Here is an 11,021-nt window from a genome sequence, read left to right as displayed (position 1 = left end):
AATTTAAAAACACTTTCATCTTATTCCTTGTCGGTTACTCATTCCAAAAATATATAGATATCATATGTTTGGATTAAAAACACGCTCAGAAAGTTCAAACGAAGAGAGGTACAGAAAAGCGTGCTATCCTTCTCAGCGCAACGAATATCCCGCTCTTCTTGTCAATTCCACGGGCACTGCCTTTGCCACGGGCGGTGGAGTGACGATGCTACGAGTATACGGTCTTGCTGCGTTGCGTTGCGTTCAGTTTCATTCTGTGAGTTCGACAGCTACTTGACTAAATATTGTATTTTCGCCTTTCGCGACTTGTTTCTAACTATAGTTGTTGTTTTTATTTCATTAGCAGTCTTTTGTTTTAGCAAGCCAAATGTAGAAAGCGCTTAAATGTGTAACGAACCGTCTGTACTACGGCAAACCTTATTTGGACATTTTACGCTCAACATATTGTATTCTTGTTAACTGCGTTTTGTGCATCCAAATTCAAACATTATACGTTTGAACACATCATACTGCCATACACACCCCCTCCCCCCCAAAAAAAAAAATATTAAAAAAAATTAAAACCAAACAATGATTAGCTATGTTGCCAAGAAAATGTTCCTTCTTTCGAACTAGTCATTTCCGGGTATCGAATGCACGCGTAATTCCCATTTACTAACAGAAACAAGTTCGATCAGAGATATAGTGAGTCAGTGTATTGATCCACAACACACACACACACACACACACACACACACACACACACACACACACACACACACACACACACACACGCACGCACACACACACACACACACACACACACACACACACACACACACACACACACACACATTTTTGACCAAAAACACCGTTGAATTGGTTTCTGCCCTACATTATGACAAATTAAAAGTGTGTCATTCTTGTGGGTACCTTCGAACAGACAGTTGTGATGATCTGTAGTCGACTTTAATGAGTTTCTCGATTTGTATTGTGTCCATGATGGCTGGAATACATCTATATCATAAGAATCCGACTTGGAGCATTCAAACAGCATTGGTGATACACGCACTTACGGGCGTTGTTTGCAGTTTACACATCTGTGAGTATTTAACTACAGAAAAGCTGCGCTAAGTTGTCAACATTCTGAAACAATTGTACACAAATTAACTGTATGAAACTTTGAAGTCGCAAAATGTTGAATGATTTGTATAATTGTTGATTTTAAATTGTTTAGTAGTGATTACTGTTGGCTGTGTTACCATTGTTAGGTGATAGTGTTGTTGTTGTTGTTGTTGTTGTTGTTGTTGTTGTTGTTGTTGTTGTTGTTGTTGTTGTTGTTGTTGTTATGGTGTGGTGATGAAAGTGTCACCGCTGTCCTTTCTTTTTCCTTTCAAATCTCATTTTTTCATAAGTGGAGATAGTGAGTTTTATACATTTCAAATGAACAACATAATCATAACAAGATGATTCGATATTTTAGTCTGACGATTCAAAACACCAGGGTGTGCTAAACGCAGCTTTCGAAGTAGCCAACGCAGAATGGAGGTTATGTACAACGTTTGCATGACTAACAGTTGATTATTGACAAAAGCTCCTTTGTTTACAATTGTTTCGGCAATACATTATAATAATAATAATAATAATAATAATACGAATATTTATAACGCGCACATATCTCACCAACAGGCGACTCAAGGCGCACATACACTCATTCACACACGGAGACTTAAAGTCACCAACACACACACACCATCAACCATTAAAATATGTACAGTTATTCAGGGTGGGATGGGGTGGGCAGTGTAGAATGCATGGATTATGTGGAAAAAAGGAATGTCTTGAGTGCAGATTTGAATGATTCGAGGGACTGTTGTTGACGGAGGGGGAGAGGTAGTGTGTTCCATTGGCTAGGTGCTTGGAAAGAAAATGAGCGTTGACCTGCTGTTTTGAGTTTGGTGTGGGGGATGTTGAGCTCGACTTGGAGCATTCAAACAACATTCTTAAGGAGCAAGGACAACACACAAGCTGCTGAGTATAGGAGCATGTTGTTATGGCATGGATGGACGTTTGATGGTGGACACAATCGCTAACATAACAGAGAAATTCCTCCGAGGTAGGAAAAACACCCCCGTCAAAGGGAAATAACCTTCTCAGTTGGTGGCAGTGACTGAGTGAGAATGGTTATTTCCCTTTGACCATTAAGATGTCCCTCTATAAGTCCTTGTATAATTTTAATCCACCAATAACTCCCTAACCGTGTGTTTGACTGGTCCCAATTTTTGTAAGGACCGTCTCAGGAATGTATAGAACCTGTTCACCAAGTTTGGTGACGATCGGTCCGTTCATTCTTGAGATCTATATGCGAACACAAACACACAAACACACAAACACACACACAAACACATCGACCGAAACCTATACACACCCCTATACCGGGGGTGTAAAGAGAATGTATCTTCAACTGCTCGTCCGGCCTTAATTGCATTTGTCAGTGCAGCGTTAACTTGTATTTGTACAGGTCCTCCACTGGACTTCCCCACCTTGTCCTCCAACCTGACCATCACTGCAGAGGAAAACACCAATGTCACTCTTCTCTTCAGGCTGATGTCAGACAAGGCTTGCCCCACTGTACAGATGAATCGGACACAGATTATGTTCATCAACAGACCGAACGCATCGGTCTCTGCGAATCGCATCTTCTGTTTCGTCGAGCTTGCGGTGAATGTGTGTCGTGCAACTGGTAATGACCGCTGTGGGTGTGATGGGAGCGGGAATGCAGTGTTCACTAAGACCGTCACCAGGCATGATCGTGGTACCTGGTTGTTTCGAGAGATGGAGATCACCTTTGATATACATTGTAAGAAGCTGCACTTTGTCTCTGTGTCTTTGTCTGCGCCAGTCTGTCTGCTTATCTGGCTTTGTTGCTGACCGCCTCTGCATCTGATTTTCATTGTGTTTCTGTTTGGCTTTATCTGTCTACCTGCTGCCTGTCTGTCATTTTGTTATTCTCTCGCTCTTCTTCTCTACCCCTCTCTCTCTCTCTCTCTCTCTCTCTCTCTCTCTCTCTCTCTCTCTCTCTCTCTCTCTCTCTCTCTCTCTCTCTCTCTCTCTCTCTCTCTCTCTCTCTCTCTCTCTCTCTCTCTCTCTCTCTCTCTCTCTCTCTCTCTCTCTCTCTCTCTCTCTCTCTCGCTCACTCTCTCTAGTCTCGCTCTCTATCTCTCTCTCTATATCTCTCTATCTATCTCTATCTCTCTCTCTCTCCCCCTCTCTCTCTCTCTCCCTCTCTCTCTATATATATATATATCTATCTCTCTCTCTCTCTCTCTCTCTCTCTCTCTCTCTCTCTCTCTCTCTCTCTCTCTTTACTGTTTTTACCTTGGTTAAGCATGGACTGAAATGAATATAGTCATTGTAAAAAACATGTTCCTAATATTGTCTTTCGACTTTGTATTATTCGTTCTTCCTATCAGTTGTTCATTAAAGGGTATGCTTTAGTAACTTGTTTAAAATGGAGTACTTTCAAACGTTTACAATGAACATAATTGTATTGATAAGTCAGTCTAATTGGCATGCATATTCTTAGAAGAAAGATCATCTTCTTAATGAATTTTTTGTTCAGACCATACATCTTTCATTCCACAGATCCTCCCAGAGTAAAAAGCCTATCCTGCGAATCGCCCGACAAAATTGACCTTTTTGTCAGAGACCTCATCGTCGTCCCCAAACACTCACCTCTTCAGGTCATATGCACATGGGAAACAGGTCACCCCGCATTACATAAACCAGAACAAGTCCAGCTTCTTGACGCGAAAGGACACCCACTGAGAATAGTGCAGTACGGTGAGGGGGAAGTTCGCGCTGAATTCTGCCCTGGCGTGGAAGACACGGGCAACATCACGTGTTGGGTTCTAGGCGCCAGAGAAAACAGGACTGCAGGTCTGGTCGTCACATGTGAGAGTTAATTGCTTTTTTGTTTAATTCTGTGCCTCGACTTTCTGTTAGTATTGCCTAAAGTGAACGAATAGTTTACTCATTTGATAATGTGAGAGTTAATTGCATTACAAGTTGTATAGGTTTTGACGTGTGTACCTTGAGATGTTGATTGCGACCAATGCAGAATGTGTATTTATATTTAATGTGTTGCTATTGATTGACTGATTGATTGTTGTTGCTTTTTGGGTCCAGCGGACCATATAGGCCAACTCAGGACCCCTGTGTTGCTATTATCTTTGAAATAAAAGTTAGTTCAGTATAATAGAAGCACACTTTATTGTCTTGGAAACGTATTACAGCTGTTAATGTTAGTCGGGCGGGGATGTAGCTCAGTCGGTAGCGCGCTGGATTTGTATCCAGTTGGCCGCTGTCAGCGTGAGTTCGTCCCCACGTTCGGCGAGAGATTTATTTCTCAGAGTCAACTTTGTGTGCAGACTCTCCTCGGTGTCCGAACACCCCCGTGTGTACACGCAAGCACAAGACCAAGTGCGCACGAAAAAGATCCTGTAATCCATGTCAGAGTTCGGTGGGTTATAGAAACACGAAAATACCCAGCATGCTCCCCCGAAAGCGGCGTATGGCTGCCTAAATGGCGGGGTAAAAACGGTCATACACGTAAAAGCCGTGGGAGTTTCAGCCCATGAACGAACAAACAAACAAAGTTAATGTTAGTCATAACGTGTAACGGACATGACTAGGAACACCACAAATTGCTTAGCTTTTTCTATTTAACATTAAAATACAAAGATTAGTGGGTTTTCTAGAAGCATTTCCGTGTGAAACAGAGATATACTTTCAAACAGTAACTGACTCATTTGTATCAAAAGTGTTAAAGTTAAACATAACGTGTAAGAGACAAGATAAGATACACAAGAATGTCTTAGTTTTCTTGATTAAATTCAAATACAAAGACAAGTGTTGTTTTTTGTTGGAAGCACTTCAGATGTAAAGCAGATGTATACTATCATACTATAAGTGTCGATCGTTTTACAGGCAAACCGGCATCGAACAGAACAGTATGCAACACGCCGAACACCACTAAAAGTAGTAACACTACCATCCGTGACGACGACAACGGAAACAGCACCATCCCTAGTGTGGAGAAAAGCAACTACAGCAACAACAACAACAACAACAAACACAGTGATACACGAGAAGCAAATCATGAACACGAATTCAAACGAATTGTGATAACTACCATAATCTCTGCAGTCAACCTGATTAGCATCGTCGTTTTCTTCGTTATCATTTGTGTGTGTGGGTGGAGGGACAGCCGCTGAGGACATGTATTTTACGGCTTACAAGACGCATCTAATGTACTTCGCAAGGACCCCTGTGGCCTATCGGCCGCTGTCAGCATATGAAAGTCCTAAGTGAACATATTCGTCTGTATTCTCGCACAATCAGTATCAGCCGTGACCAAACATCTAAATTACTATGGAAGTGTCCATTGCCACTCACCCGCACATTGAAATGTTAAACGAGGCGTTGTTTCAATAATCATTACACTGCATTTGTTTAAATACCGAGTTTATCTGTCTACGCGTTATAGGCGTCCATCAACTAAGAGACTTTCCCATTTTCAAATGATGTAGGAAGTAGGTTTTGACGTATAAAGGGAAAGTCCTCTTTTATTTCCTTATGCAGTAACCCTACACCGAAGTTATTTACGTTCATTGGAACATCATCCTTTGTGCACGGGTGACAGCTAATGATCAGGCAAACACAGCCTCATACACACACACACACACACACACACACACACACACACACACACACACACACACACACACACACACACACACACACACACACACACACACACACACACACACACACACACACACACACAGTGTGTGTTTGTTGAACAATAAATAGCCATTTGATTTAAAATGAAACGGAAAAGGTCAAACACATAGTATAACTTCTCACTATGTTGATTAGAAAATGAGAGCCAGATATATATTTTTTGTCAGAATATACTGTTGGTTTATTCTTGAATACTCTGTTCGAGGGAGGAGAGCGTGAACGCTTTGGTGATATTGTGCGTTATTATGTATACATTGTATATCTTGTTTGATTTGTTGTAAAGATACGTTCTTCTGTTTATACATGACTGCATGTATATGAATGTTTTATTGTACTGAATGAGAGGCGGAAAGATAAGATCTAATAGTTTTAAAACATTAAACTGATGGTTGTGTGGGGTTTTGTGGGAATGTATGAATGTTAGCATTGTTCGAATCCGTCACAATCTGTGCCTGTACAGCATCACATTGTTACCAAATAAAAAAATGTATTGTTTATGCTCCTTTTGTTATACATCAAGCGTTTATCATCAAAAGAAATATGTCTCATGATGACTGCTTTTATGTGTGAGCATGCAAGCGCGCGGTGTGTGTTTGTGTGTGGGGGGTGTGTGTTTGTGCGTGTGTTTGTGTGTGTGTGTGTTTGTGTGTGTGTGTGTGTGTGTGTGTGTGAGTGCGTGTGTGTGTGTGTGTGTGTGTGTGTGTGTGTGTGTGTAAGTGTGTGTGTGTGTGTGTGTGTATGCGTGTGTGTGTGTGTGTGTGTGTGTGTGTGTGTGGGGGGTGTTGTGATTGTGTGTGTGTGTGTGTATGTGTGTGTATGTGAGTGTGTGTGTGTGTGTGTGTGTGTGTGTGTGTGTGTGTGTTTGGGATGTATATACGACACATAAAGGACAAAATAGGCAGTCTGTCTCTCTTTTTCGCAGGCTGAGAGCAGATATGACATTTGTAATATAAGCTAGGCTGATGCATTTATTCCATATTATTTAGAATGTTGTAAGCAAACAGTATTTCCATAACTCAGTATTGTTGTTATCGGCTCTACAACAGACACAATAAACAATGTCAATGACAGGAAACAAACCCCCATAAAATGAAAGGGCGGGCATTGTATGCTTCTTATGACCTCCACTACAAGCTGATAGCTTGTTGGTGATTCTAAATATGTTAGTAGGGGAAGGGCTCCTATTATGGACTCCTAATATGGACCACCTTCTGTTCTGACAAACTAACGGCGCTAGAGCGCTCAAAACAGTTTCATTGGCTGTATTCACCCTCTCTGGGTAACTTGCACAGTTGCAGAAACACAAACCTCAAAACCGTTAGGCTTTTTATATTTAGTCAAGTTTTGACTAAATATTTTAACATCGAGGGGGAATCGAAACGAGGGTCGTGGTGTATGTGCGTCTGTCTGTCTGTCTGTCTGTGTGTGTGTGTAGAGCGATTCAGACTAAACTACTGGACCGATCTTTATGAAATTTGACATGAGAGTTCCTGGGTATGAAATCCCCGAACGTTTTTTTCATTTTTTTGATAAATGTCTTTGATGACGTCATATCCGGCTTTTCGTGAAAGTTGAGGCGGCACTGTCACGCCCTCATTTTTCAACCAAATTGGTTGAAATTTTGGTCAAGTAATCTTCGACGAAGCCCGGGGTTCGGTATTGCATTTCAGCTTGGTGGCTTAAAAATTAATTAATGACTTTGGTCATTAAAAATCTGAAAATTGTAAAAAAAAATAAAAATTTATAAAACGATCCAAATTTACGTTTATCTTATTTTCCATCATTTGCTGATTCCAAAAACATATAAATATGTTATATTCGGATTAAAAACAAGCTCTGAAAATTAAATATATAAAAATTATTATCAACATTTTTTTTTCGAAATCGTTTTAAAAACACTTTCATCTTATTCCTTGTCGGTTCCTGATTCCAAAAACATATAGATATGATATGTTTGGATTAAAAACACGCTCAGAAAGTTAAAACGAAGAGAGGTACAGAAAAGCGTGCTATGCAGCATAGCGTAACCACTACCCCGCTCTTCTTGTCAATTTCACTGCCTATGCCGTGAGCGGTGGACCACGAGTATACGGTCTTGCTGCGTTGCATTGCGTTCAGTTTCATTCTGTGAGTTCGACAGCTACTTGACTAAATATTGTATTTTCGCCTTACGCGACTTGTTTCTCTTGTTTTCACTTTTGGCATGGTTCACTCTTAAAACGGCTAAAACGGACACGTTTAATTCTGTCCACAGCCAAAGCTTTTATTACACACAAATTGCTATATATGACAGCTCAGACCGTATGTGTTACATTAACGGTTAACCTAAGAGAAAAGGACTACCAAACACAAATGAAACTTCTTCGCAAGAAAACAAGCTAGTTATCAGCAAGAAACAAAAAGTGGTCCATATTAGGAGCCCTTTCCCTACTATATATTACCGACTGATGGTTGAAAAGAAATCCACTGTTTAAGCCTAGTATATGGGCACATATTATCGTCCTGAATTGTTTTGATGTATAATAGTTGATGTCCGAGCGCAACGTATCATTTCCGTGTGGTGGTTGTAGGCCTCACTCAGCCTTGGCAAGAAGACTGTGTGCAGGAGATGAAAACTCGCAGCCTGTTACCATGGCAATGCCACGTCTGAAGAAACGGAACCAGCATTTCCCCGATTTGTGGAAGGTTTTCTACTTTTCAGTCTTGATTTTGACCAAGGTTACTGTTGCCAAGACACAATGTAAGTATAAATGCTAAATGAAATAAGTTTTGGTTGTTATATAAGGGTGCTGTTCATATGTATAAGTCCTTCTTTTGCCCGAAAAAAACCCAGTTCAATTTACAAAGAATAGTTTATATGATCATGCTTTATTGTTTTGTTTTGTTTGTATCTAAAAAACAATATGAGCACAAATCCTATTAGAACATTCACTCATTAAGCCACGCAAGGCACTTAGCACCCATGTGGATGATTTTTCATGATAACATTCAGAAACAAATTAAAAGCAAAAGAAAACAGAATAAGAAAAAGAGCGCTGAAAAAATGCGACAAAAGGATATGCTGTTTTGTTTGTTTGTTTGCTTAACGCCCAGTCCACCACGAAGGGTGATATCAGGGCGGTGCTGCTTTGACATATAATGTGCGCCACACACAAGACAGAAGTCGCAGCACAGGCGTCATGTCTCACCCAGTCACATTATTCTGACACCGGACCAACCAGTCCTAGCGGATATGTCGCGTATAGAGATCACTGTCAAGACTAAGAGTTTACTTTGCATCTGTATGTCCTCTTTTTTCAAAGGAATGTTATTGTTTTTTCTTGAGCTCAAGTCACACAATCAAATTCAATCAAAGTATTTAAAACGAATAGAAGGAGCCAACAGAAGGGAAAAACAACACCAGCTGATAGTGTTGGGGCAGTTACCTTATTGTTTTTAAATTATTCGAAATAATTTGGAGCATTTTATTCCAATAAACAAGCTAGTTTAAAAACAGTGTTAAGAATACCAACTAGAAAACAGATCCAGTAGAATTACAAATATATCTTGTAAATGTTTGTTTGTTTGTTTGTTTGCTTAACGCCTAGCCGACCACGAAGGGCCATATCAGGGCGGTGCTGCTTTGACGTGACATATAACGTGCGCCACACACAAGACAGAAGTCGCAGCACAGGCTTCATGTCTCACCCAGTCACATTATTCTGACACCGGACCAACCAGTCCTAGCACTAACCCCATAATGCCAGACGCCAGGCGGAGCAGCCACTAGATTGCCAATTTTAAAGTCTTAGGTATGACCCGGCCGGGGTTTGAACCCACGACCTCCCGATCACGGGGCGGACGCCTTACCACTAGGCCAACCGTGCCGGTCTCTTGTAAATGTAATGTGTGGCTACCATAAGACAACATCATTTTCTTATAATCAAATATGACAGTTTCTCCTAATATTAAGGTTTGGCCGAGCTATAAAGCAACCCGATTTTTTTTCTTGTTGTAACTAGGTGCTCGTTTTGACTTCCCAAGTCTGTCGTCAAACCTGACCGTCACTGCTGGAAAAGAAAGTGTCGTCACATTCCCCTTTGAACTTCAAACTGACCGGTGTCCGGGGGACACGAGCCAACCACACCATGTGTACGTCAAAGGTCCCTCTTCTCACCACGACCACTGCGTTGTTCGTCTTGCTGACAGCACGTGCAGCAATGTTGTGAATGACAAGCACTGCCCGTGTGCGGAGAGTGGTGGCGCTGCTGTCTTCAACAAGACTGTCAGCGAGGCTGACGCTGGTGTATGGACTTGGCGAACTGGTGACGGGGTTTCTAAGACCGTGGAAGTTGTCTTCAACATTCTTAGTGAGTTTTTGTTTGTGCTTTTGTTTCCTTAATTAAAACAAACAAGAAAGGTAAGTTGTTGGAAGGATGCTATTGACAAAAATACGTTACAATAAAATACGTTACGTGAGTGCAACGTATTTTTGTCAATAACAACGTTCCAATAACTTACCTTTCTTGTTTTTTGTATTCTGAATTTTGGATCGTTGGCAGTCTCTTTGTTTTTGTTTCCCGATCTTATTTGTTCAGAATACTCTCCGAAAAGTTGCCGTCAGAACAGAGAGTAAGGTTATAATGCCTACCTCACCCCTTCCCCCATCTCAACTCAACTCAACTCAACTCAAATTTTATTGGCTTCAATTTTCATAGAAGAATTTGTCTTGCGCTTGGGAGAAAGTAAGAGTATAACATATAAAAACAGCATTCATATCACATTTCATGTATCACACACAGTAATCACAAGTATAAGCCTACAATTATCACATTTGTACCTGTATCATACATGCAAATAAATAGTATCACATTTCCACGTATCACACACAATATATACATTACATAACATACAGCAAGCTTCCATCTCCCGCCCCCCCCCCCTCCCACACATACATATCCTCGCACGTGCGTCGACTCCATACAAATGACATCATCAGTCCATTAACTAAAATGCACAATAACTAGTAGTGGGTACTTAATACGTGCTCAACTAGACCTGCTAACTAAAATAATAACAGAAACAAAAACAAGGACTGGGCACAACATTTACACGTGTGTGACCTACTTACATCAGGTGCCTGTGATCTATAAATAACAATGATTGCGTTTAAAGTAAAACATGAATAATGCCGATGTTTACTAACAATAAATACATAACAACTAAGATAAAAATGTATGTGCTTTCATAATATGATT

General features: G+C 40.7%; 2 protein-coding genes across 2 annotated transcripts in view; both read left to right on the top strand.

Annotated features, from left to right (window-relative positions):
• The first annotated feature begins 718 nt into the window (after window positions 1–718).
• On the top strand, window positions 719–6,326 carry LOC138972200 (uncharacterized). The gene is made up of 4 exons (XM_070344938.1): window positions 719–1,081; window positions 2,501–2,839; window positions 3,625–3,933; window positions 4,969–6,326. Exons 1-4 carry the CDS (start codon window positions 952–954, stop codon window positions 5,253–5,255), a joined length of 1,065 nt encoding a protein of 354 aa, XP_070201039.1. The 5' UTR covers window positions 719–951; the 3' UTR covers window positions 5,256–6,326.
• Window positions 6,327–8,314: 1,988 nt separating this feature from the next.
• The window catches only part of LOC138972903 (uncharacterized), a 6,671-nt gene continuing 3,964 nt past the window's right edge, over window positions 8,315–11,021 (top strand). The window contains exons 1-2 of the mRNA XM_070345566.1: window positions 8,315–8,524; window positions 9,786–10,133. Coding sequence (XP_070201667.1) covers window positions 8,416–8,524; window positions 9,786–10,133 — 457 coding nt within the window. The 5' untranslated portion in view covers window positions 8,315–8,415. The remainder of the gene's footprint in view (window positions 8,525–9,785; window positions 10,134–11,021) is intronic.

The sequence above is a fragment of the Littorina saxatilis genome, linkage group LG8 (genome assembly GCF_037325665.1).
Source record: "Littorina saxatilis isolate snail1 linkage group LG8, US_GU_Lsax_2.0, whole genome shotgun sequence".
In the NCBI taxonomy this organism is placed as follows: Eukaryota; Metazoa; Mollusca; class Gastropoda; order Littorinimorpha; family Littorinidae; genus Littorina; species Littorina saxatilis.
The sequence above is the reverse complement of the archived record's forward strand: the minus strand, read 5'-3'. Positions and strand labels throughout refer to the sequence as shown.